Raw genomic sequence first — 26364 nt, 5'->3', positions numbered from 1 at the left:
TCTCTCGTGGGCCTGGGCACCCAGCACTTGGCCTGCCCTGCTATGGTCTGGACGTGAGTGGTGATCTCTGTGATCCCTGCACCCCTCGCCTCTCCCCCTGCCCTCTCTGCAGCCCTGCCCCTGGCAGCCCCTGCCCACCTTCGCCTCTATGCAGGGCCACAGGCTTCCTTGAAGCAAATGCTAGAACTTTGCTTTTTTAAAAAAAAAATAACAGCTTTATTGAGATATTGAGATATCGAATGGTTTTTTAGTCTATACACAAGGTTGAGCAATCATCACCACTCTCTAGCCCCAGAGTATTTCCAGACCCCAAAGAAACTCCGTGGGCCCTAGCAGCCCCTCCCACTCCTCCTGTCCTCCACCTCCAGGCCCTCACCAGTGCCACACTCACCAGGCTACACTATGGGCTTGCCTTCGTGTGACTTCTGTCTCTATCGGTTTGTCTATTCTGAGCTCATCATATAAACTGAACAATACAACTTGTGGCTGTTTGTGTCTGGAATCCTTCTTTAAAAAAAAAAATTCGCTGGGTGCGGTGGCTCACGCCTGTAATCCCAGCACTCTGGGAGGCCGAGGCGGGGGGATCACGAGGTCGGGAGATCAAGACCATCCTGGCTAACACGGTGAAACCCTGTCTCTACTAAAAACATCAAAAATTAGCCAGGCGTGGCAGGCGCCTGTAGTCCCAGCTACTCGGGGGGCTGAGGTGGGAGAATGGCGTGAACCCGGGAGGCAGAGCTTGCAGTGAGCCGAGATCATGCCACTGCACTCCAGCCTGGGTGACAGAGCAAGACTCCATCTCAAAAAAAAAAAAAAATTCACTTTTATTTTTGAGACAGGGTCTCCCTCCATTGCCCAGGCTGGAGTTCAGTGGCACAATCACAGCTCACTGCAGCTTCAACCTCCTGGGCTCAAGCAATCCCCTCACCTCAGTCTCCTGAGTAGCTGGGATTACAGACACGCAACACCATGCCTGGTTAATTTTGTATTTTTTTGTAGAGACGAGGTCTTACTGTGTTGCCCAGACTGCTCTGGCACTCCTGGGCTCAAAAGATCCTCCTGCCTCGGCTTCCCAAAGTGCTGAGATACAGGCGTGAGCCACCACACCCGGCTATTTTTATTTTTTAGTTGACACATAATAATTGTACATATTTGTGGGGTACGTAGTGATGTTTCTGTACATGTAATGTATAGTGATCAGATGAGGGTAATTAGCATACCTATCATCTCAAACATTTATCATTTCTTTGCATTACAAACACTCAATATTCTCCTTCAAGCTAGCTGAAAATACATAATTTTTGTTTTGTTTTGTTTTGAGACAGGGTCTCACTCTGTTGCTGTCTTCACGGAGAGCAGAAGCAGAGGCTTTGGGAAGCCAGTGGGCCTTGGCCTCAGCCCTGCCGGCAGAGGGTCCCCACATGTAGCTGAAGTGCCAGGGTGCTCCCGAAGTCTAAGCCCTTGTCTGACATTTGTCAGGAATGTCGGGTGAGGCCTCCGGGACCGGGCAGGGCGGGGCGGGGCGGGGCCAACAGCGAATACTTAAGCGGCCCGGGCGGGTACCGGCGTCCCGCCATGGCTCTGAAGCGCGTCCTGCCCGTCCTGCGCCCCTACATTCCCCGCTTCGTCCCGCTGTCCACTGCGCCGGCCTCCCGCGAGCAGCCCGCCGCGGGCCCAGCGGCCGTGCCGGGAGGTGGGTCAGCCAAGGCAGTGCGGCCGCCGGTGCCCGCCGTGGACTTCGGCAACGCGCAGGAGGCTTACCGGAGCCGGCGAACCTGGGAGCTGGCGCGCAGCCTGCTGGTGCTGCGCTTATGCGCCTGGCCTGCGCTGCTGGCGCGCCACGAGCAGGTGCGCGGGGTGCAGGCGGGGGCGCGGGGCTTCTGCCGGTCCCAGGAGTCTTTACGGAGCTTCCTGGCGTGAACCGGGTGCCTCCCAAGCATCTCCTGGAGCAAGGGAAGCCAGGAAGGGAGGCGTTTCCTGCAGTCCCCCTCGGATCTCGCAAATTTTCCTATTTGTCGATGTCTACCAACTAAAAACAATGGTCGTTTTAATATTTACGATATATACCACTTGTGGGAATACAGAGTTATCACTTGAAATTTAAAATGGAGTATTCTTCATGTTGACACAAGAGAAGCCTGGTGTAGGGCTCATAGCCTGGGACCCCAGAGTTCAGTCCCCGGGACCCAGCTGCTTCCCAGACACGGCCACTCTGAGCACACTGTTGGGGGAAAATGGGAAGCCCCTCAAACGCCCAGCTTTGAACACACCCATGGTAACTTTAAAAAGTGTGAGGGCTTTTGGTGGGTGGGGGGTCAACAAGCAGAACACTGTTTTAGCTGCATCAGCCTAGGGGTACTAGAGATGACGGTTATCTCCAGGTGGCCCTGGGAAGAGTTTGCAAGGTTCTGTTTGTTGGCGCCGATTTCTCAGGTGAGACTGTACAGAGGTCGGGAGCTGCACCCCTGGCCTCACCAGGAGACGGGGGAAGGCGGGGGGCGGTGTGAGATGAGAAGCACCCAGCCACACTTGAGCTTAGGTGAGGCCTCGGCAGGTGCGAGGTGAGGGCAGGGGTCCACGAAATCAGAGTCAGGTGCTGTTGGCCCAAATCCCATGGGGAGCGTCACGGTCAGCCTAGGACCAGTGGTGGCGGGAGTGCGGAGGATGGTGGAGGAAGGAGCTGAACTGGACAGATGGTGGCCTCTGAGAGGCCATTGCTGTGCTTGTGCACACAAGGATGCCTTAAGGTCAAGCCGTTGCCATGGAGAGCCCAGACCAAGGGTACAGGAAGGTGAGAAAGGGACATCCCAGGTAGAGGAACTGACAAGGGGGGGGACGGTGATGTGGAGGCTTTCGGCAGTGCCCACATCTAAGGGGCATCCCAAAAGAGCAGCCAGTGCTGGTGGTGCTGCAATAGGAGGAGGAGGCAGCAAGGCAGGAATGCCAGGGGAGGGAGTGGCCAGCCACAGGGCAAGGACGGGCATCCTAGGTGGCAGCTGGGGCCAGTCGTGCAGAAGCCATGCCCACCTTGTGGCTGGGATGGAGCGGGGACTAGGAAGGCACCAGGTCAAGTTTCTCTAGGCACAGCCCTAAGTGTGGCCGGGATGGGGAGGGAGCTAGGAAGGCACCAGGTTAGTTTTCTCTAGGCACAGTCCTAAGTGTGGCCGGGATGGAGCGGGGGCTAGGAACGCACCAGGTCAGGTTTCTGTAGGTACAGCTCTAAGCGTGGCCAGGATGGGGAGGGGACTAGAAAGGCACCAGGTCAGGTTTCTGTAGGCACTGCCCTAAGCTTTCTTGTCTAGATTCAAGATCAGTTGTTGCACAGAGAAACCAGCAGAGCAGGGTGTGGGGTTTGGTGCCCAGTCCGCTGCGGGGAATGCCAGGTGCTGTTCCGTGACTGTGGGAGGAAACTGTCAGCTCCGCTGTCCCTTGGATGCCTTCTTGAGGCAAGTGCCAGGGCTCAGGAATGGTGCTGTGGGTACCTGGAAAAGGCAGGGCATCCAGAGGCGACCTGTCCCAGGCTCCCCTAGGGTCCTGCCTGTGCCCTGGGAAGCCCCTCGGTGGGGTCTGTACTGTTGTCTTGCTAGTGGTCCCATGGGTGTCGGCAGCCTCAGCACTGGAAGAAGGCAGAGGCCAGGTCCTGGGCTTGTGAGCTGCTCACTAGAACCTGGTCCTGTGAGCAGGCCAGAGGGTGTTCCTTCCCTCACCCTCTGGGCTGTGGGGAGATTCCTTCTGCTGAGCCAGCACAGGTCTGTGAGGCGCCCGTGCAATGAGGCCATCATATCTGCCACAGGTGTGTCAGGTTGCAGTAGTTGTTCTTTGAGCTGCTGCCTTGGATGGGGACAGCATTGGGGCCCGCCCTTGCTGAAAGCTGAACTTTTTGAGGAGGGTTTAGGAAAGTCCCAGGATTTCCATGAGAACAGAACTGAGGTTGGGTGTGTGCCCTCACAGAAGGGGCAGGACTTGTGGTGACAGTGGTTCCCTGAGTCGGATGTGGGGAGAGAACCAGCTCTACCAGTGTTACTCTGCACACATCCAGTTGAGTCTTTCACAGGGGTACAAGTGTATGTGTTACTGGTGCAGGTTTCTAAATCTTCGAAGGATCTCCTCACCTGAAGAAGATGTGGGGCTGCCCTGGTCTCAGGGAGTGCCATGCGGGGGCATCAGTGCTACCAGGATGGTGTTAAAGTGGTTGTTTTGCTCTGGAGTCAGCTTCAAAATTACCAGCCCTAGGCTGGGCATGGTGGCTCATGCCTGTCATTCTAGCACTTCAGGAGGTCAAGGCAGGAGGATCACTTAAGGCCAGGAGTTCAAGACCAGCCTGGGCAACATCATGAAACCCTGTCTCTACAAAATATTTTTTAAAGTTAGCTGGGGCCAGGCGCTGGCTCACGCCTGTAATCCCAGCACTTTGGGTGGCCGAGGCGGGTGGATCACCTGAAGTCAAGAGTTTGAGACCTGCCTGGCCAACACGGAGAAACCCCATCTCTACTAAAAATATAAAAATTAGCCGGGCATGGTGGTGTGCACCTGTAATCTCTGCTACTTGGGAGGCTGAGGCAGGAGAATCGCTTGAACCTGGGAGGTGGAGGTTGCAGTGAGCCGAGATTGTGCTACTACACTCTAGTCTGGGCAACAAGAGCAAAACTCTGCCTCAAAAAAAAAAAAAAAAAAAGTTAGCTGAGTGTGGTGGTGCATGCCTGTAGTCCCAACTACTCTGGAGGCTGAGATAGGAGTGTCGCTGAAGCCTAGGAGTGAGACCCTGCCTCTAAAAATAAATAAATAAATAACTTGCCAGCCCTGCCTGTGTGCTTCTGCAGCCCTGTGCAGGGAGCTTCCAGCCTCAGCCCAGGCCCAGTCCGTCAGCCCCCCATCTTTGTGAATAAGCATCCCTGGAGTCAGTGCAGCCTGGGCTTCCGCCCCTTCATTTAGTGCTGGCTGTGCAGAGGCGAGTAGTTAGGTAGAGAGAGACTGCATGGCCCTGTGCAGCAGTCGTGCAGTAGACACGTTGCCCACCCTCCCTCCTGTTGTGTTTCTGATGATTCTCTCAGAGCGGATGTGGATGAGCCCAGTGATGGTTTTCAGGTCCCCAGTTCTGCCCCGCCTGCCACTTGGGTGATCTTTGATAGGTTTCAGACCCATCCCGTTCTCCCAACTATCCCTGGGTGCTGCCGGCAGGAATGAGGCCTGGCTCAGGCTCAGTGGGAGACGGAGAACATGTCAGCATGTTCATTTTCCAGTTTCTAATCCTCTTTATAAAAGAACAAAATGCAGTAAAGTCAGATTCTGCTTGGAGGCTGCAGGAAGGCAGGGGTGAGTGCCTGGGAAACCCTGGTCCTTGGGGCTGCCTCATGGCATGCCCAGGGGTGATGTTCAGGAGGCGTCTCCATGGGGCACCAATGTTGAGGGTAAGGCTGTGGGGCCGTGTCTGCCTGTCGGCAGGCGTGTGGGTGCTCAGGGCTGGCTTGGGTATAAGTGTTTGACTCACTAATGCTTTTGCTTAGACTAGAAGTTGTTCCTGAAACTATGGTCTCAAGAGATGCTCCCCACAAAAAAGGAGTTCTAGTATCCATCGGATTTGAGAAATCCCAGGCTCTTCCTGTGTTGGGGCTGAGTCGGCAGGGGCAGCAGACACGGCACGGAGGTGTGCTTCTGAGTATCACACTCGGCCCTCCTCTCCCAGTAGCCTCTCATTGTCCCTGTCCTTCCTGCCCTGGCTGTCCCCTGTGCTGGAGCTCCCACAGTTCTCCATACCATCTCCCCGCCTTGGCAAGCCCCACTCCTGGATCTGGGTTAGTAAACACCCCTGCCCCACCCTGCAGGCACTGCCTCATCCCCCTGTCCTGAGTCATAGGCAGAGTCCCTCCTTCCCCTTTGGGGTTCCTTTACCACCAGGATGTGAGATCCTGGTTAGTTTCCTTTGGTTGTTTCCAGTCTATAAAATGTGCTTGGTGTATGGCAGCTTGGGACATCTGAATGAGCGACGTGGTGAAATATGATTGGAGGAGATGGACAGTTCCCAGGCAGCATCCATCAGAGTGGCTGGTCAGCCCCAGATGACCCTGCAGAGCCCATGGGTCATGGGGTGGGAGTCATCTCACAGGCCCCTGTGGACTGTCACCTAGCTCATTGTCCTTGTCGCCAGGGCATGCCTCCCTCCAGCTGGGCGCAGACTCAGCCTGAGTTTCACACGTTTGTTATTTAGCATCCATTCGGGGCTGGCCTCATGCCACTCACACTGTTTAAGGGACTTGTGATAAGAGGGAACAAAACATTGAAAAATCTGGACATTCAAGTACTAGAAAGTCAAGTTAGATCCTCCTCTTCCCCAGCAGAACTGCCAAGGTGTGGATACAGAAGATGGTCTCAAAATGCCCGCTGTTGTCCCCAGGGAGGCCAGCCACTCTCCTTTTTATCCACCAAGCAGTGGTCAGGCACCCACTGTGTGCCGCTGGAGTGACTCATAGGTGGGGCCCTGACGGGGCAGAGTCCAGGTGGGAACAGTGTCCTGAGGCCAAGCAGGTGGTACCTCCTGTGGTCTCTCTGCCCTGGATGGGAACTGGAGTGATGGACAGAGTGGAGAAGCAAGCGGCTTTAGCTGGTCTTCACCATGAAATTGACACTGAAAGCCCGGTCGCCAAGAGACCATATCAAGGCCGCATGGCTAGGGTGAAGTGTTGTGGTCGGGGATGAGCAGCGGTGCCCTGCTGGGGAAGGAGAGTTCGGGCAGCCCAGGACAGCGGCTTCCCTTTGCCTTTCAGCTGCTGTATGTTTCCAGGAAACTTCTAGGGCAGAGACTATTCAACAAGCTCATGAAGATGACCTTCTATGGGCATTTTGTAGCCGGCGAGGACCAGGAGTCCATCCAGCCCCTGCTTCAGCGCAACAGGGCCTTCGGTGTCGGCGCCATCCTGGACTATGGAGTGGAGGAGGACCTGAGCCCCGAGGAGGCAGAGCAGAAGGAGATGGAGTAAGGCTGCCCGGTGTCTGCGGGCGTTCCGATCATGACCCGGGAGCACCCAGTGGGAGCAGGTGGGACGTGTCCAGCTGCTGGGCTTCAGCCTCAGCTGGGCGGAGGCCAAGGCTAGGAGAGCTTGGTCAGCCCAACTACCGATGACCCTCCTGGGCTCTGCCTGGAGTTCTTGCATTTTTGCTTCATGTGGATGACAGCTCTGGGCTTTCATGGGAGGCCTGGTGTGCGTGAGGCCTGAGGAGGCCGAGCACAGAATGGCCCTGGGCCCTATCTAGCCCACCGCCTGGAGGGGCACAGGCACCAGCACATGAACCAAGCACTCTGCGAAGAATGGTTGGTCTTGCATGGATCTCCCATGAGCCAGGGACTGCTCCAGGAAGTGGAGGGAAACATGGTCTTGTTGTTCTGTCCTGATGCCCAGGAGGGCGTGTCAGGGTGGTACCAACTGCACACTCACTGCCCAGGGAAGGGGCTCTGTATCAGGTTAGTGACCTCCAGGAGCTGACTCTAGGCCAGCCTGCCACACCGCTCCTGGCTTCAATTCGATTCTCCACTGACACTGGGGCAGGGGCCAGGCCTGGGAGGTTCCACACCTGCAGGGCAGGCTGAGGCCAGGCAAGGGTCGGGCAATGGGACCTGCCTGTGGGTCAGGAATCCCTGCAGAAGAGAGGCTGTAGCAGAGCCTCCTCCATCGGGTTAGGAAATGTTTGTGTAAACAGCCAGGTAGCACAGACTCTCAGTCTTGGACCAGACCCTCCCCGCCACAACAGCTTCACTCTGCCTCGGTAGGGCGACAGTAATTGGAATTTCATATAGTTTTCTTGTGTCACAAAATATTATTCTTGTTTTGATTTCTTTCAACCGGTTTTTTTAAAGTAGGGTCTTGCTCTGTTGCCCAGGCTGGAGTGCAGTGGTGCCATGGTTCACTGCAGCCAACCTTCCGGGCTCAAGTGATCCTCGCGTCTGAGCCCCCTAAGTAGCTGGGACCACAGGCACGCACCACCATACCTGGCTAAGTTTTAATTTTTTTTTTTGTAAAGATGGGATCTCTCTATGTCTTCCTATGTATTTGGGTCCCTGCACCCTGACAGCAGCCGGGCTTGACCCACATAAGGCTTGGGACAGTCCCTCTGTGGACCTTGTCAGGCCTTGGTGATTGTTCCTGCCGCTCCCCTGGTGGCTGGCCTGGGAAGGGAAGGGAAAGGCAGTCACATGAAGCCTCCAGCCCTGGGAACGGAATGTCTGAGGCTTGTCTCAGCATGTTGGCTGCCAGCTGCCTGGAGAGGATTGGCCAGGGGAGCCCAGCCCCTGCCTTGCGATTGGTTGTTTTGAAGGTGGGGTACTCTAGCCCCAGCACCCCACTGTGTTCCTAGCAGGCCCTGTGGGCCTCGCAGCTGCCTGAGCTCTTGGCTGCAGCCTTTGCTGAGCTGCCTGTTGAATAACCAATGGCCTGTGTGTTCTCAGAAGGAGTCTGGGTGGGGACTTGGTTTCACAATGGGATTTTCCTCTCAGGCACCTCTGGTATGAAAAGACTCCTTTCCCAGGGTGGTCCTGCCTGGCTTCCTCCCTGCCCTGCAGGCTGAGTGTCTGGAGGTGGACTGGCCTGTACTCTGCCAGGGGGCTGGGCACCTGTGTCCTTAGGAGCCTGAGTCCCTTGCCCTGCAAGGGCCGCACCTCTCTTGCTGCTGGTGGCTGCTGTCTGCAGGGGCCCTGCTGCAGCTCTGGGAAGTGAACAGGGTTCCTTCCTGTCCTCACAGGGGTGCATGGTGAGGACACCTACCCAGCTCAGCTGCTCTGTGCTTTCAGAGGGGCCTGAGCCATGGGGGTAGGGCTGGGTCTGCAAGCACTGGTCTGATGTCCACGCTGCAGCATGGCCTGCCTGGCCAGGAGTGACCAGTCACGCAGACCCTAGTGCAGGGAACTGCTTAGAGATCTGCCTTCCTAACCTACCCTCCTGTCACAAGGGCCATGGGCTCTACTTTGGGGAGAGACGCTGAGGCCACTGCCCCAAATTAAGGCCATGGCAAGTGGTGCTGGCCTAACCGTGAGAGGCCCAGGGAGGATGGAGGCATCTGAGTGCATGGCGAAGTGAGTCCCAGCAGTGCTCCCGAGAAAGAAAGAGAAAAGGAGGGCAGTGTCCACCCAGAGGAGGGGTGAGACCGTGCTTCCCAGAGGCTAGGGCCCCACCCGACCCCAGGAGAGGAGTCCCAGGGATCCCCCAAGCAGGCTGAGGGCTTGGGGATGGGGAAGGGGCCAAGGCATCTTCCTGATGATTGGGCCGTGAGGGAACACCTAGGGGGTGGATGGGGGCATTGGTCTGGCTGTGCAGGCCCAGGGCTGGCTGGAGGCGGGGTCTGGGCCTTGGTCTCCAGGCTGGGGCAGCTCACTTGGGATATGTGTGCAGTGTGTGTCCTGAGCGAGGGGCTGGGGAGGAAGGGGGTTGGGGAGCTGGGGAGGGGAGTACAGGTAGAAAGGGGCTTGCCAGGCTTCCCTCCAGGGGAGAGTTGGACAAGGGCGGGGCATGGACCCCCATACTCTGCTTGTTTCAAACAGGCATCACGTCCCCAGGGACAGCCACCCAGAGCTGAGCTCGGTAGAGGCTGTGTGGGTGGTCAGGGTCTTCCTGCCTTCTCTGAAGACCCCCTGGGGACTCGTGCTTGTCCTCCTCTGCCCCATGTCCCCTTGTCGCTCTTCCCTCCTCTGTGTCCCGGGCCGTGCCCATGTGTGCGATCATGTGCCCTTCAACAGACTATGCCCTGGGCATGATGAGGGGTGGGGCTGGGGGAGCACGAGGCGGGTCCAGCTTTAAGGAGGCATTGGGATGTGGTCCCCACCCTGATCAGGGTCCCACATCCACCGGTTCACCCTTCCTCCTCTAACACCCCACGGCTGCCAGTGCCACGTGCCCCCCTCTTCCCTGTGGTGCCTTGAGCCACGACGTGGCAACGTCCCAGGTGGCGAAAGCCAGATTTCCTGTGTGGCACCAGCAGTTCTGAATCAGCTGCTCTCAGGGTGCGTTCTTCCTCCCCTCCAGTGGAAACAGGACCCCGACCTGCCTGGGAACCACCATTTGTGTCTCCTTGTGACTTATCCATGATGCCTGTTGGAGAGTGTGGCCCTGTCCTTGCTGCATAGCTGTCCACTCTGAGACCCGGCTGCCCCTCTTGCCACTGCACCTGCTGTGTGGTCATCTTGGCCACTCTGCTTGGCTGTGTCAGCCTGGTCTGTGCTCTGGAGGTTCACGGAGAGAAACAGCGGTAGCCTACGGTGTTCTGCCTCTGAGTGTGTCAGAGCAGGAGAGGGAGCGGCCCTGGCTTCCCCAGCCTCTCCTGCCAGGCCCACCTCGGAGGATGAACACAACAGCTGTGGGAATGCTGAGCGGGAACTCATCTGCCTGGGGACCTGTCAGATAATGATCCTGTTTCATGAAGGTGGGCTGCCTCAAAGGCAGACACCTGTGTGGTTAAGTCCCGTGTTATCCAAACTGTGGGCTGTGCGGTTTCAGGATGGAACCTTCTCTTCAGGGTCATGGAGGCCCCTGAGGCCCCATCCCCACTGTCTGCTGTTACTTGCCATGAGGGTTTCTGCCCTGGGCAGGGCCCTGGCTGCCGCCCCGGCCTTAACATAGACAGTGAGTCTCCCTTGGGCATGGCTTTTCCTGGCTGTACCCAAGCCTCGGCGTGAAGGTCCTGGGGCTGACCTCATGACTGGTCTTGAGGTGCCCAAGCCAGGGTCCCAGGAGCTCCCTGTCTCAGGCAGGGGGTCACGTGCTGCCTGCCTGTTCCCTAGTCACATGGTGACATTCCACCCTCCTCTGTCACATCTCTGTGTCAGCATAAGGCGGCCAGAGCATATCTGCCTGCCAGCTCCCATCCCTGGGCTGCAGCCTCAGGGGCCCTGGCAGCATTTGTGGAGTCCTTGGCCCACGTGGGGCTTCCCAGGAGTGGGTGGGAGGGAAAGCCTCCTGGCAGGGGCTCCTGGCCCAGGGCTTGCTCCTTGAGCAGCCAGGTGGAAAGTGGGCAGCTGAGGCCCCTTGACACGGAGGCCTCTGGGATGCGTATCACTGACCACTGCTCTGCCTTTCCCCTTCCCAGCACCTGAGGGGGACTCTCTCCTTTCCTGTGAGTGTGGGCAGAGCTGCCCCTTAGGGTCCGAGCGCCTCTGGGGAGCTTCAGGAAGGCTCTGGATGCTGTTGGTCATGCAGCAGAGCTCTCTCCATGGTCACTGACTTAATCAGGCTTTGAATATAAAGTCAGATGACCCACAGAGCTGCTCCAGGGGCCAGGGAGACCATGATCGCTTTGTCACAGTAGACTTAACAGCCGCAGCAGCTCTTGCTAGCCTGGATGACACAGCACGGAAACCAAGTGCCAGAATCAGATTGTGGCCGTGGGGAGAAGGAAGAAGAGGAGGCTCTGGCAGGGGTGCAGGGCTGGTGGGGGAGGGAAGCCGGGTACCCTAGAGAAGGGAGGGGCCAGGGGGAATGGGGGTGCTGGCCAGGTGGAGATGCAGAGGCACCTGTAGGAAGGACAGGGGCTTGGCTGAGCAGAGTGTGGCCAGCCTAGCGGGGGACAGCCTACATCCTGGCCTCACTGGTCTGGAGGTGCCCAAGCCAGGGGCCCAGGACTTTGGGCATTACTGGGAAATGATGGGAACCTGGGGTGGGGTGGCGTGAAACAAGATGAGTTGGTAAGATCTGCTTTCACTTTAAAGGAATTATTTCTGGTTGTTGCTTGGAAAAGAAGTGTCAGGGGCAAGAAAATGCTGCAGGAGGGCCGGCCTGGAGGACAGGGCGGGACTGTAGGGCTGGCTGCGCGGGGGCAGGAGCCTGTGCTTGCATCAGAGCTGCCTGGGAGACCCTGGCTCTGGGGCGGAGGCCTGAGTAAGGGGGCCTCCCTGGGGATTTGGGGACCTCTGTGTGCTGGTACCTTCCCGCCTCCATTCCTCTCAGCCCTGACTGACTCTGTCTTTGGAACCAGGTAACTACCTTTATTTGAGAACCTGCTGCAAGCCCTGGGCTGTTCTGAGAGCTAAGGCATATGGTTATAGGGTTCTGATTTCTCCACCCACAAGGAGCCCCAGGTTTCCTGAGCCCTTGGGACACAGCAGCCCCATAAACTGCTGTCCCTCCCAGGCCCAAGTGTTCCACCCCAGGCTAGGGGTGGGGGTGGGGCTGGGGCTGCACCTTGGAATCTACCCTCCACCAGGGTTGTGGTGGGGACTTCCATGCAGCCTCATTGGGAACTTGCCTGTCACCTGAGGCTCAGGTGGTGTGACCCTGACCTTTGCCCTCCCCCTCCTTCCCACAGGTCCTGTACCTCAGCTGTGGAGAGGGATGGCAGTGGTGAGTGAGAGGCCGCCACGTGGGAACAGACGCCCTCCCCACTCTGCACACCCCATGGTGGCTCAGGAGAGTCTAGGCTGGGGCACAAGTGGGCCTTGGGGTGATGTCAGAGCCCGGGCTCCTCCCCATGTCCAGGGCACCTGCCCTGTCGCTCTGGGTTCTGACATACTCGAAAGCGTCTGGGGAAAGAGACGCCCTGCTCCTTTCTCATGGCCTCCTGGTGGACCCAGGCCTTTGTTAAGGAGACTGCCGTCCTGGCCTCATGAGGAGGCCTAGCCAGGGGGATGCAGCACTCCAGGTGGAAGAGACGCAGTGTAGACAGGAGGGTGGGCTTGGGGATGGGAACCATGGGGCAGCGCAGTGCCAGGGCCAGGCTGGCAAGGCCACTACACTTGGAGCCCTCCTGAGGGCAGGGGCCCTGGGGCATTGGTGTGTGGGTGCTGGGAGTGGGTGTTTGGAGCTGTGCTCAGGCAGTGCGTTCGCCATTCCAGGCACGAATAAGCGGGACAAGCAATACCAGGCCCACCGGGCCTTTGGGGACCGAAGGAATGGTGTCATTAGTGCCCGCACCTACTTCTATGCCAATGAGGCCAAGTGCGACAGCCACATGGAGACATTCTTGCGCTGCATCGAAGCCTCAGGTGGGGCCCCCTCTTTGCTGGCTATACCCCTGCCATGTCCCAGCCTGAGTGGACCCCTGGGGTCATGGAGGTGCTGGTGGGTGAATGCCAAGCTGGGGCAGGAGCCAGAGGGCTGAGTTCTGGTCACACTTGGGTCCCTCACTGTTCAGCCCCTTCCTGAGGGGACCCACTGCCTCCCAGAAGGCATCTCCTCTCCTGCCCCAGCTCCCTGTTCCCTGATCCCGCCTCATGCCCCCCACCCTTCTCCCTGGCTTGGGGCCAGGACCATGAGCTGCAGGAAGTTGGTCCATGTCAGCTGCCGAGCCACACTTAGCCCAGGGTGGAGGTTCCATTCAGGGAGCTGGTGCCGCATCTTCTGTCCAGGAATCCCTCCCTGACACAGCCTCTGGGGGCCAGAGGTGGGGGAAGCAGGTGCTTCCAGGGCTAGAGAAGCCAGAGGTCACCAAGGCCCAGTGTCCTTCAGTGTTAGAAACACCCAACCCTGCACAGCCCCATGCTGGCCCCAGCAGCCCTCTGTCAGGGGCAGCAGGTCCCAGGCCTGTTTATGTTTTTGTTTGTTTGTTTCAAATGAGACTAGGTCTTGCCCTGTCACTCAGGCTGGAGTGCAGTGGTGTGATCATAGCTCACTGCAGCCTAGACTTCCTGGGCTCAAGCCATCCTCCCCCCTCAGCCTCTGGAGTAGCTGGGTCTACAGGTGCACACCGCCACACCTGGCCAAGTTTTGTTGTTTTTTTTTTTTAATTTTTGTAAAGAGGAGGTCTTACAGCCAGGCGCAGTGGCTCACACCTCTAATCCCAGCAATTTGGGAGGCCAAGGCTGGTGGATTGCCTGAGCTCAGTTCAAGACCAGCCTGGGCAACGTGGTGAAACCCCATCTCTACTAAAACAAAAATTAGCCGGGCGTGGCAGCAGGCGCTCGTAATCCCAGCTACTTGGGAGGCTGAGATAGGAGAATCGCTTGAATCTGGGAGGCAGAAGTTGCAGTGAGCTGAGATCACGCCACTGCACTCCAGCCTGGGCGACAGAGCGAGACTCCATCTCAAAAAAAAAAAAAAAAAATGAGGTCTCACTATGTTGCCCTGGCTGGCCTGGAACTCCTCCTGGGCTCAAGTGATCCCCCCAAGTTGGCCTCCCAAAGTGCTGGGATTACAGGCGCACACTACCACACCCAGCTAATTTTCTTTTTTTTTTTTTTTTTTTTTGAGAAGAAGTTTCGCTCTGTGGCCCAGGCTGGAGTGCAGTAGCGCGATCTCGGCTCACTGCAAGCTCCGCCTCCCGGGTTCACGCCATTCTCCTGCCTCAGCCTCCCGAGTAGCTGGGACTACAGGCGCCCGCCAACACGCCCGGCTAATTTTTTGTATTTTTAGTAGAGACGGGGTTTCACCGTGTTAGCCAGGATGGTCTCGATCTCCTGACCTCGTGATCCGCCCGCCTCGGCCTCCCAAAGTGCTGGGATTACAGGCGTGAGCCACCGCGCCCGGCACACCCAGCTAATTTTCATATTTTTTGTAGAGATGGTGTTTCACCATGTTGCCCAGGCTGGTCTCAAACTCCTGGGCGCAAGTGAACCTTCCACTCTGGCCTCCCAAAGTGCTGGGATTACAGGCACATACCACTGCACCTGGCCCTTCTGAGCAGTGCTTGGAAGCCGCCTCCTGACTGGGGCTGGGAGTCAGAGTGGCCAGCTGAATGCTGGGCCATCAGGGTGAGGGGCGTCTTCTCCTCGTCCATTGCCTGTTCTCCCAGGGCAGATGGAAGGGGAAGGCCCTGCATTGGGGTGACGTGAAACAAGATGAGATGGTAAGATCTGCTTTCACTTTAAAGGAACATTTCTGGTTGTTGCTTGGAAAGAAGTGTCAGGGGCAAGAATGCTGCAGGAGGGCTGGCCTGGAGGACAGGGTGGGACTGCGGGCTGGCTGCACGGGGGCAGGAGCCTGCGCTTGCATCAGAGGTGCCTGGGAAATCCTGGCTCTGGGGCAGAGGCCTGAGCAAGGGGGCCTCGCTGGAATGTCTCTGTCTTAGCCACACTCGGTGTTTCTGGGTCCTGTGACCCACGTGTGAGCAGCCTATGGTGCTGGTGGCACAGGGGAGGAAACCAAGGCAGGGAGCCTGTGGGGGCTGCTCGGCAGGGGACAGGCAGCTCCTGTGCCCACTGCTGTCCCACACCTGCATGGAAACACAAACCCCGCCACGGAGCCCCCTCCCATCTCCACAGGGCCTCCAGAGCGCCATGTGCGAGGACTTCATGGGCGGGGTGGAGTGGGGTCAGGAGCCTTGCTGTGGGCTGGCCAGGCCCCGGCCCTCCCTGTCCCACCCTGCGCTGCCTCCACGCACCTCTCAGGGCCGTCACGGCTTTTCCTGTGGCTTCTGACAGGTAGAGTCAGCGATGACGGCTTCATAGCCATTAAGCTCACGGCACTGGGGAGACCCCAGTTTCTGGTAAGTGCTAGAACCTTCCACCTGCAGAGTCTGGTGCTGTGCGAGTCCTCAGGGCAGCTGTGGGCATCCACCGAAAGCACAGGTGCCCATGCCTTAGAGGCCTGAGCTGGCCACAGGGGCTGTGTGTGGGACTGGGGCGGGCAGGAGCGTGTGCAGATGGCATTCAGGCCTGCGTTTGCAGCTGCAGTTCTCAGAGGTGCTGGCCAAGTGGAGGTGCTTCTTTCACCAAATGGCTGTGGAGCAAGGGCAGGCAGGCCTGGCTGCCATGGACACCAAGCTGGAGGTGAAGGTGCTGCAGGTGAGGCAGCCCTCCCCTTCCCCACTCCTGTGGCTTGTGAGGGGTGGGCACCGTGGGGGCGCACAGGGGGCATGGTGGGCAGTGGTCTGAGGTGGTTTTGGGAACTCATCCAGGGCATGTGGCTCACTCCACAGCTGCTGGGGTTGGCCTGGCGCGGAGGAGGAGGTCAGAGGGACTCTGAACAGAGAGGGGAGATGCTGGCGGGAGGGCTGGGGACCCAGCCTTGCAGGGCGTGGGCGTGTATCAGCAGCGGGGTGGGAATAGACCTGTCTATGCAGTAGAAACAAACCAGAAATGGATCCTATTCTTACTAACGATGTAATAAAACCAGAAACAGCACCAGAGGCCAATGGGTTGGGGGAAGGATAAAATGTGAGTGAATGGGGCTGATCCAGGCCTTCTCACTTCTCAAGGAAAGTGTTGCAAAGATGGGCATCGCATCCAGGGCTGAGATTGAGGACTGGTTCACGGCGGAGACCCTGGGAGTGTCTGGGTGAGAGCAGCCCCCAGGCTGAGAGGACATGAGCATCAGCCATGGTTCCAGCCAAGCCCCAGCGGCGTCTCCCACTCCTGGCTGCCCTGCCTGAGAGGGTGGGCCTTGGGATGACAGTGCTGAAGGAACTGCTTTTCCCACAGCAGGACTTGATGGCCTCAGGAGTCCCTGAGGCTGGGACTGGGCTGGGCAGGGTAGACATAGGGCCAGCACAGACCCCACAGAGGGCTCTTTATAGAATTATCTGGGTCCAGAGCAAAGGTGGCACTCTCAGCCCTTCCTGGAGTCCATGCTGGCAGGCGAAGGATCAGAGCCCCACGCCCCATCCTTGGGGAGCCTCCAGTTGAAGTGGGGAGGTGACTGGGGTGGTGCAGTAGTGAGCCATCCCCGGACACACTGCCAGCCTTGCCCACTGTGTCCTCCCTGGCCCCCCAGAGCTGTGTCTGCCTCCGGCCTGGCTGCCTGTGCTCGGCCCCTCCACAAGCCCAAAACAGCCCCAGGGTACTCAGTGTTTTCAGAGCCGCCCAGACACAGGACTGTTTGCGTTTTGGTTTTACATTTTTTTAATTTATTTTTTATAGAGACCAGGTCTCACCATGTTGCCCAGGCTGGTTTCAAACCCCTGGGCTCAAGTGACCTGCCCGCTGTAGCCTCCCGAAGTGCTGGGATTAGAAGTTTGAGCCACTGGTTTTAAATTTTTAAACAGAGAACAATATTTACATTTCCTCTGTCTTTTAAAACTGAACACCGAGGTGGGTTTTGTGGTGGTTGGTGAACGGACAGGTTTGGGCCTGGATCCCCCACCCGACCCTAGCACCCACAGGTGGGGTCGCCCCCTGCTGATGCGCCTCCTCCCTCAGCACCGTGGACCTGCTGGACTGGAGCAGCCTCATCGACAGCAGGACCAAGCTCTCCAAGCACCTGGTGGTCCCCAACACACAGGTAACACCTCCGCTCCTCAGTGAGGCCCAGCTCAGCAGGGCACTGGGCTAAGAAGGGAATTCAGCCTGCCATGTGTGTCTCTTGTTGCCCACCCTGGGAACTTAACATGACCAAGATCACTGCACACTATGGCCCCACAGAGCCCCTGTGGTCCAGGGGGAAGAAGACAAACCCACTAGTGTCCACAGAATGCTTGGTGGGACAGAGACCCACGTGGAGCCTTAAGACACCACAAGGAGAGGGGGTCTGGGGGCCTTCCCCAAGTCATCTGTCTTGTGCATCAGGTCACCCCAAACTTCAGAGGCCTGAAACGGTAGCAGCCACTCTGCTTCTGCCTCATGGTTCTGGGGTTGACAGGGCTCAGCTAGGCAGTTCTCCCTTGGGGTCTCCTGGGTAGCTGTACTCACACAGTGGTGGTGCTGGGACCTGGGCGAGGCGCCCACTCACATGTCTGGGAGTTGGTGTTGGCTGTGGCTTGGGCTTTTTCCCAACATGGCAGCTGGGCTCTAAGGGCCAGTGTCCCCTGAGACGTGAGAGCCAGGCAGAAGCTGGGTGACCTTTTCCTGCCTCGCCTCAGAGGTCACACGGTGTCTTTTCTGCCAAGTTCTGCTTGTTAGAAGCATGTCACCAGGCCAGCCTGTATACAGCGGGGAGAGGAATGAGACTCATCTGCCTGTGGGAGGGGGCCCCAGGACCTGGCAGACTGCTTGAAACCACAACCTAAACTGGGATTTGAAGAAAGAACAGAAGCACCTTCAGAAAACATCCTGCAGAGGCAGCTTTCCATGACACATCTAGCCCCAGTCCACTAAGGGCCCAGCCTCAAACTTAGAGCCCTGACCCAGAGCCTCGGGGCGCAGTGTGTACCGTGTGGCTGTGCACCAAGGCCACCAGCTGTTGGAGACTTTAGCGCGGTGTAGCAAGGGATAGAGCGGTACTGTTTGTGCCCAGTGAGGCAAGGCTGCTGGGGCCAGCAAAGGGGTGAGCGGGAGGCCCTGCGGGATGGGTCCCCATGGCCTCTGAGCACCAGCTCCTTGAAGGCCTCATCCTGGCGGTTGCCCTGGTCCCTGGCTACGTGACAGCATGTGCTACACGACCGCCCTGTCTGCCTGTAGCCAGGGGTTCTTCCTCCTGAGCCCTCTCCCTGCTCCGGGCGGAGCCCTTCTGTTTGACGATTGGGTGGTCAGTGTTCACTTCCTCAGTGTCACGTGGGAGCTGCAGGGGGCCCTCCCACAATGGTGGGGCCTCTGTGAGAACTGGGGAGGCTGTTAGAGTACACACTTCAGGGTGCAGGCCTGGACTGAGCCTGGGGTCCACTGACATGGGCACTGAGCTCCCTCATGGTACCCCCAGACCCCGCGTAGGGCAGTGCACTGGCTGCGTTGGAGGTTCCGGGGCACTGTGCTGCTGTGTCCAGGTGGCCCTCCCTCCCGGCCCTGCATGAGAGGGTTCCTGTGGGCTGGGAACACTGAGAGAGGTTTAGCCTGGACCTCACGGTGGCACTTTCCAGCCCTCGCTGTGGCCTGACCGCGTGCTGCACCCCCAGACAGGACAGCTGGAGCCCCTGCTGTCCCGGTTCACTGAGGAGGAGGAGCTACAGATGACGAGGATGCTACAGCGGATGGATATCCTGGCCAAGGTGAGCTGTCCCGCTCAGGCAGAGGGCTGGGGCCTTGGGGACCTGGGACTCGTGCGGAAGAGGGCACCTGCCTCACTTCAGCAATAGTTGCTCCCACTCCCCTACCCCCTGCACCTCTCAGAAAGCCACAGAGATGGGCGTGCGGCTGATGGTGGATGCGGAGCAGACCTACTTCCAGCCGGCCATCAGCCGCCTGACGCTGGAGATGCAGCGCAAGTTCAATATGGAGAAGCCGCTCATCTTCAACACATACCAGTGCTACCTCAAGGCAAGCCCCCGCTCAGCCCCTCCCGCCTGCCTTGGGGCTTGGAGACCACACAGGAGGGGCTCCTCTCATCTGAGCTCCCTGGCATTTGCCTGGTTTTATACTCAGCACCCACCAGGGAGCTCATGGGATGGAGGAGGGAGTGGGCTGTGCCCCCAAGGGGTTGTTGGGGTCTTCTGCAGCACAGCTCACCCAGCGGGCCCCAGGGTCCAGGAAAGAGCCCCTTAGGTGGTGGCCACAGCCAGGCCTGCAGAGGAGGCCGAGGCCAGGGTGACTGCCTCGGAGTAGCAAGAAAGGCCTGTTGCCCGCAGCCTCTCCTCTGGTTCTCGGAACCAGCCAAGAGTGTCTAAGGAGCAGGAGGAAGACAACGATCTTTATGAGGGCCCACTAGATGTGCCCGACAAACTTGGAAGGCGTCACACGACCATTTCCTCCAGCGTGTTTTCAGTTCAGCGCCCCTAAGAACCTCCTGAAAGCTTTGGGCCCTCCCCAGAAAGACTCACCCGGGATGTCACATGTATTCAGGGAGCCCACCCTAGCCTGTGGGCCCCAAACTGCTCAGGGATGTTAGCAGGTCCAGAGCTCTCAGGGGTGAGCCGGGTGCCCCGAGGACACACGGTGGCATGGGGAGGGGTCCAGGCAGGAGCATGCAGTACGCACCCCTCCCTGTCGGCCTGGGAGTCAGCCTGGGAGTCTGGAGCACATGATGGCTGCTGGCGCCTGGGCTGCACCCACAGGGCCATCCACAGGCCACACAGGAAGCTGCAGACGTCCCCACTGCCATTGCTCCTTGGAGACAGAGGTTGGAGGCCCATCCTCACCCACAGCTGCTCCAGGTGCCCTGAGCTGCACCTCCCCAGACAGCTGCTGCCCAGCCCTGGTGACTGCACCTGGGCCCAGGAAGGCCCCATCCTGCTGTCACTTGGGCTTGCCCAAGCTCCCTGAGACTTTTGGCCCTGGCCCCACAGGATGCCTATGACAATGTGACCCTGGACGTGGAGCTGGCTCGCCGTGAGGGCTGGTGTTTTGGGGCCAAGCTGGTGCGGGGCGCATACCTGGCCCAGGAGCGAGCCCGTGCGGCAGAGATCGGCTATGAGGACCCCATCAACCCCACGTATGAGGCCACCAATGCCATGTACCACAGGTACGCACTCTCCCGCCCCTCCATCTTCCCAGGGCAGGGCGCCAAGAAACTGGGCCTGAGGGAGAGACTTGGAGAGGCTGCTGGGGCTGACCCCGTCCCATCCTGCTGGGGCCAGAAGCCCCCAGCCTGAGTGGCAGCCACGTGTGTCCTGAGGCCAAAACTGATATTTCCTCTGCTTTTGTGTCATGTGTTACTTTTTCAAAAACATTAATGTTATTCTTTTGTAAATATAGAAAAGCCTATTAAAGCAAAATTGGCCACAGTTCCCTGAGCCGGCTCCTGCAGACAATTAGATCCAGAGATGTGCACGAGCCCCCGGTCCTCCCCGCCACAGGCTCAGCCTGCTTGCTTTTCAGTTCACACAGTGGGATCGCCCATCAGCTGTTCTGCACCTGCTTTTACTGCTCTAGTTTCTTGGTGATCTTTTCATGTAGCACAGGCTGGCCAACCATGGGCTTTTCCTCTTAGAGGCATGTGTGTGTGCTGCAAATTCAAAGAGACCCCAAGTGTCTCCTGGTTGGCTCCAGCTCCCCTCCTGCAGCCGCTGTGCATGTCGTGCCACAGCACACACATCTCTGCCATTGTTGTTTGCGTTGTAGCGTGTCCTCTGCCCAATGTGTTTTTCATTTCGCATTCCATCTGGGTCCCCTTGTGTGGGCTTGCAGAGTGGTGCTATTAACAGCCAGCATGGAGTGTCCGGAGCTGTGTGTCCAGCATCTTTGATCTTATTGGTTTTCAGTCTGGTTATTATAACAGACTCGCTGGACATACCGTCACCCTCTGTGGTACACAGGGGCCATCGGGTTTTGTGTCTGAGGATGCAGCTGTCCTAGGTTGCTGGAAATGGAATTGCTGGGTCAGAGAGAACGTGCACATGGTCAAGCCTGCTGAGTGTCCTCGCTGCAGGAGCCGTACTACTCGGGCTTCCTGGGGCACCGGGATGCCCACCCCCACGGTGCCCTACAGGGACCTGCTTCCCTTTTCTTTCCTTGCAGGGCCAGGGGTGCACTGTACGATCCCTCCCCAGAAGCAAAGCTGTGTCTGTCATGAGGCTCATGGGCATGTTTGGGCTGGTCCCCAGAGTCACAGCATGTCTGATGCAGGGACGCTGTGCCCCAGCTGGTTCTGTGTGAATTGTCTGGTCCCAGACATCGCTTTTTCTTGGTTGCTAGTCTTTCTTTTTCATGAGGTGCTGGGAGGGGCAGATGCTGCTCCTGTTCCTCCTGATCCTGTGGATACCCTTGGAAAGAGCCAGTTCACTGCATGGCTCTGGGTCTGCCCTCGGCCTCCTCTCTGTGCAGCTGGTAATGAGAGGTGCAGGTGGCCACAGGCCTGGAACTGGGCTCACATGGCACTCTCCACAGGTGCCTGGACTACGTGCTGGAGGAGCTGAAGCACAACGCCAAGGCCAAGGTGATGGTGGCCTCCCACAATGAGGACACAGTGCGCTTCGCACTGCACAGGTAGGTGCGCCCCACCCTGCACCGAAACCCCACCCCGAGCCGTTATCTCCTCTGGTTGGGGAGAGGTGGCAGCAGCGCAGAGCTCAGGGTGGGCAGAGCGACCTGCTGGGTGCAGTTGGGCATTTGTGGGGAAAGGCTGGTGAAATGAGCTGGAGGGCAGCTTCAGTGCCGCAGGCCCAGGCGCTGGCGTTCTGGACGTTGGACTGTGAGAGCACAACGGCTCTTTGCAGTTACGTTGGTTTTTAAAATTAACTTTTTTTTTTTTTTTGAGATAGAATCTCACTCTGTCACCTATGCTGGAGTGCAGTGGCGTGGTCTCGGCTCACTGCAACCTCCACTTCCCAAGTTCAAGCAGTTCTTCATGCCTCAGCCTCCCAGGTAGCTGGGATTACAGGTGTGTGCCACCACGCCTGGCTAATGTTTTGTATTTTTAGCAGAGACAGGGTTTCACCATGTTGGCCAGGCTGGTCTCAAACTCCTGGCCTCAAGTGATCCTCCCTTCTTGGCCTCCCAAAGTGCTAGGATTACAAGCATCAGCCACTGTACCCAGACTTTTAAAAATTAATATCTGAGTTATTAAACTTCACAATTAAAAAACTAAATTTCATTAGGGGATTCGGATGGGTCCTGAAAGGTACAAATGCAGTGTTGGAGCCCAGTCCCTCAGGAGGCCTCCACAGCACCACCTCATTTATAAGCAGTTCCCTTCACATTTTAACTACATCTGGAATGTAACGGTTTGTTTTCTCTTTAAACATTTGTCCCATGGAGCATAACTTCGGTAGAATTCTAACAAGTCAAATGCAGAAGTTAGGTGAAGTCAGTTCTTGGATACTCCTGTACTGTCACCCTGGTCTTATCTCATGCCTTAGCCCAAGCTATGCACACGATGGGGTCCTAGGTCGCCCTCCCCTCCCAGATTCCACCTTCCCAGGGATGGGACCCCCTAGAACCCTGGGGGGCCTGGGCAGTGGCCTCGCTGGCTCTCGCCTTCCTAGGAGCTGAGCAGGGGCTCCACTCCTCAGGAGGGCAGGGTGCCCCAGATCCAGGGCTGGTGGCACGAGGGGGCTCCCCAAGGAGCTGTGAAGCCACAGGGCCAGGCTTGGGGCCGGGGCTGCAGCCAACAGGACACGTCCTGGTGCTGCTCAGGGAGCTGACTCACGGCTCTGAAATCATTCAGTGATGTCCACATTCGGCCTTTGTTCACGATGCTGCTGCTTTTTCATGGCCTGAAATTGCAGCACACCCATTTTTGTGCCCTGACCCTCTGCTAATTGTCATAGATGTGTCGGTGATGGGACAGACTCACTTTCTCCACACACACGGGCCTTGTGGCCAGCAGTGCCCAGCACTCGGGAGATGGTGGAGGGTCCTCTCAGCTTGTAATCAGGACTCCCAGCCTCTGGGTGGACTCTCAATGCTGGTGGACTCATAGCCTGACTAGACACATCACCATCCAACTCCGAAAGGACAGCCTGCCCTCAGCAGGGCTTCCTCTCTCCAGTTTCCCCCCGGCACCTGTCTGTCCCTACTATCTTGCTGTGGCAGTGGCTTCCCTACTGGACACAGCTTCCCCCTCCCCTGAGTGGCAGCCAGGCTCTCTCCTCTTGGCCCCAAGGGCCCTGTGCCAGGCTCCCCCAATACCACGCTCACATCCCTGCCTGAGAGGCTGGACCCCTGCAGGCTTCAGCTCTGTGCCCCTGCTGTGGGTGGCTGGGGAGCTCTGCGGAGCTGGGGTCTCCTCCCCAGGGTAAGTGGTTCTAGACTATGGCAGCTGCTCTGTCCTATGCTGGGCCCAGACTGCCACACCACCCACCCTCAAACAACCCGAGTTGGCTTTGGCCAAGGAACAAACCAGCCCCAAACTTACTTAGAGGCTGGAATAGTGGCATGTTGTGTAGGCCAGGGGGAGCTGGCTCAGCTGATGCTTCTGCCACTGGCTGTGCCTGTGTCCCTCCTGTGTCTGTGATCTGGGGCCGTTGGGGCCTAATGAGCTCATTCACGGCTGGGGCAGTAAAGGAGACTGCATCCCGGGTCCAGCGTCCCACAGCCCAGGCTTTGGCACGTGGTGGGCTCAGGCTTCCAGAAGGCCTGGAGAGGGCAAGCCTCTGCTTGTGTCACCTTTGGTACCTCCCTGTTGGCCAAAGTGCCTCACGAGGCCATGCCCAGATGCCAGGTGGAATGAGCCACTGTCCTGCGCTGGGAGGAGCCGCAGTCACGTGGCAGAGGCTGTGCACACCAGCAGGGGAGGGGGCAGCCAGCAGTGGCAGCCCGGCTCTCGGGTTCATGTCCTGGGGTTGAGGAAGACACAAGATGGAGGCCAGGGTGATGTGGCGGAGATGGGTGCCTGCTTTAGACTGGGTGGTCCCGACACTGGAGCCCAGCCCTGGGATGGAGGGAAAGGGCCTCTGGCCGATGGGTACTCTGGGAGCCAGGGCTGGGGCAGGTGGAGAACAGGGGAGGTGAGGCCCTCGGGGAGGGAGTGGGAAGCACAGCACAGGCCCCACCAGTCACCCGGGTGATGCGTGAGCAGCAGGCGGAACTTGTCCCAGGGTGGCGGCCCCAGTGCTGTGCAGACCAGCTAAGTCAGGATACCTGGATATAGTAAGCTGGAGATGAAACTTGAGAACTGTCACTGCATGGATATTTCAAACCCTGAGAATCTTTGGAAGACCCTGTAAGGGGTGGTGTGAAGACAGGACAGAGTTGAGGGCCCCACCCCAATATCTGAGCAGTGCTAATAGATATATAATGCAAGCCACATCTGTAATTAAATTTTTTTTGGTAGTTACGTTAAAAGATAAAATGAATTTCAAGAATATATTTTAATTAACCCAAAATATACAAAATATTACTTCAAATTGTATTCAAGTTGCTTTTAGAAAAGCAATGCAGCATTGTGCATTATTTTTCTAGAAAGTCTCCTAAATCCCGTGTGTATTTGACATTTGCCAACACATCTCGATTCAGAGCAGCCGCCTTCCGAGGACATGGGGGCTGATGGCAGCTGTGTGGGACACAGCAGCTGTGAGGATGGGGCAGGGGAGCAGCCCACAGAGGATGAGGGCAAGGGCCGGAGACCAGTCATACCACAGAACCCTGGAGGGGCTTGAGGAAGGGATGGCAGGAGAGCCGAGGAGCTTCTCTGCCCTGTGGGGCAGGCTGCTAGGTGGGTCAGGGCCCCAGGAAGGGCTGCACCTCTAAGAAGGGGGGTAGAGGAGAGGTGAGAGAGGAGAGGGGAGGGAAAGCGGGAGGGGGGCCTTGTTGGCTAAGGGCTGAGGCCTCCCCAGGGAGAAGAGTAGGGCAGCCCAGCAGAGTCCTGCTGGGAAGAGGCCTCACTGGGGCAGGGCCAGGCAGAGCCCATACCCTAGCCCCACCTTGCAGGGGATGAAGTCTGGAGAGTGTGTAGATGGGGCACCTGGGGTGGCAGGACAGGCTCAGAGCTGGGACAGGAGCCCTGTATCCCTGCACTGGGGACAGTGTCCTGGAATTGGCCCTCAGCTCCTGGCTTTACCTGCACAGGATGGAGGAGCTGGGCCTGCATCCTGCTGACCACCAGGTGTACTTTGGACAGCTGCTAGGCATGTGTGACCAGATCAGCTTCCCGCTCGGTGAGTGGGGCCCTCCCTGGTGCGATGAGGTACGGTGCTGGGCCTGGGCCTCATGGCATATCTGCCCCCATGCAGGCCAGGCCGGCTACCCCGTGTATAAGTACGTGCCCTACGGCCCCGTGATGGAGGTACTGCCCTACTTGTCCCGCCGTGCCCTGGAGAACAGCAGCCTCATGAAGGGCGCCCATCGGGAACGGCAGCTGATGTGGCTGGAGCTCCTGCGGCGGCTCCGAACTTGCAGCCTCTTCCATTGCCCTACCTAGCACCCGCCAGCCCACCCTCAGCCTCCAGGCCCAGCCCACCCCCCACAGGCCATCACCACAGCTGCAGCCAACCCCATCCTCACACAGATTCATCTTTTTTCACCCCACACTTGCAGAGCTGCTGGAGGTGGGGTCAGGTGCCTCCCAGCCCTGCTCAGGGTATGGGCACTCAGGTGTGGGCCGAACCTGATACCTGCCTGGGACAGCCGCTGGGAACTGTTGGGAACTCTCCTCGGATGTGTGGGCCCAAGGCCCCCACCTTTGTGACCCCCATGTCCTTGGACCTAGAGGATTGTCCGCTTTCTGCCAGGGCCAGCCCACACAGCCCGAGCCCCTAGGGGAGCAGTGGCCGGGCTGGGGAGGCCTGCCTGGTCAATAAACCACTGTTCCTGCAGCTGAGAGCCATTTGCCCTCACACAGGGTCAGCTCTGGGCAACAAAGAGGGAGTGGCTCAGACAGGGTCAGAGAAGTCTCACCCCAGACTCTGGCTTCCAGCATCATCTGTTCCTGGAGGCCAGGCCCTGCGCAGACCTGGGCACCCAGGGTGCTGGACACCCCCCAACCGACTCCACAAGGACCCAGCAGGGCCCATGGGCCCAGCCCAGCACGGAGGGGACTCATGCAGATGCAGAGGCCAAGCTCCCCCGGCGAGCCTGGCACGCCTCCTCCTGGGGCTCCTCCTCAGGCCATTCCTGCCACCCTGAGTCCTCTACCCCAGTAACCTGCATCAGGCTCCTCCTAGTGGTTCCCACGGGACACTGACCAGGCTGCGGCAGGCGCATACTTGCACCCCGGGCCTTCTCCCACACTCTCCAGCCCCCAGCCCCACAAAGCAGGCTGGATGTGGTCC

At 58.2% G+C, this 26364-nt stretch overlaps 1 protein-coding gene across 8 annotated transcripts; it reads left to right on the top strand.

Moving 5' to 3' along the window:
* The first annotated feature begins 1569 nt into the window (after window positions 1–1569).
* PRODH (proline dehydrogenase 1) lies at window positions 1570–25908 on the top strand. 8 transcript variants are annotated; one of them, XM_055251702.2, is made up of 14 exons: window positions 1570–1848; window positions 6762–6970; window positions 12283–12317; window positions 12809–12958; window positions 15332–15396; window positions 15578–15694; window positions 16108–16187; window positions 17048–17129; window positions 18676–18768; window positions 18890–19036; window positions 20002–20177; window positions 21542–21640; window positions 25163–25251; window positions 25327–25908. In XM_055251702.2, the coding sequence occupies exons 1-14, from the start codon at window positions 1576–1578 to the stop codon at window positions 25512–25514; spliced, it is 1803 nt and encodes a 600-aa protein (XP_055107677.2). In that variant the 5' UTR covers window positions 1570–1575; the 3' UTR covers window positions 25515–25908. The 8 variants fall into 8 exon arrangements, with proteins under 8 accessions (XP_055107677.2, XP_063479354.1, XP_063479353.1 ...); XM_063623284.1 differs by having other exon boundaries at window positions 1574–1848; window positions 18640–18768; XM_063623283.1 differs by having other exon boundaries at window positions 1574–1848; window positions 15173–15396.
* The last annotated feature ends 456 nt before the right edge of the window (window positions 25909–26364 follow it).

Source organism: Symphalangus syndactylus, chromosome 18, assembly GCF_028878055.3.
Source record: "Symphalangus syndactylus isolate Jambi chromosome 18, NHGRI_mSymSyn1-v2.1_pri, whole genome shotgun sequence".
NCBI classification, from domain to species: Eukaryota; Metazoa; Chordata; class Mammalia; order Primates; family Hylobatidae; genus Symphalangus; species Symphalangus syndactylus.
Note: the sequence above shows the minus strand (reverse complement) of the source record. Positions and strands in the feature narration are given on the sequence as shown.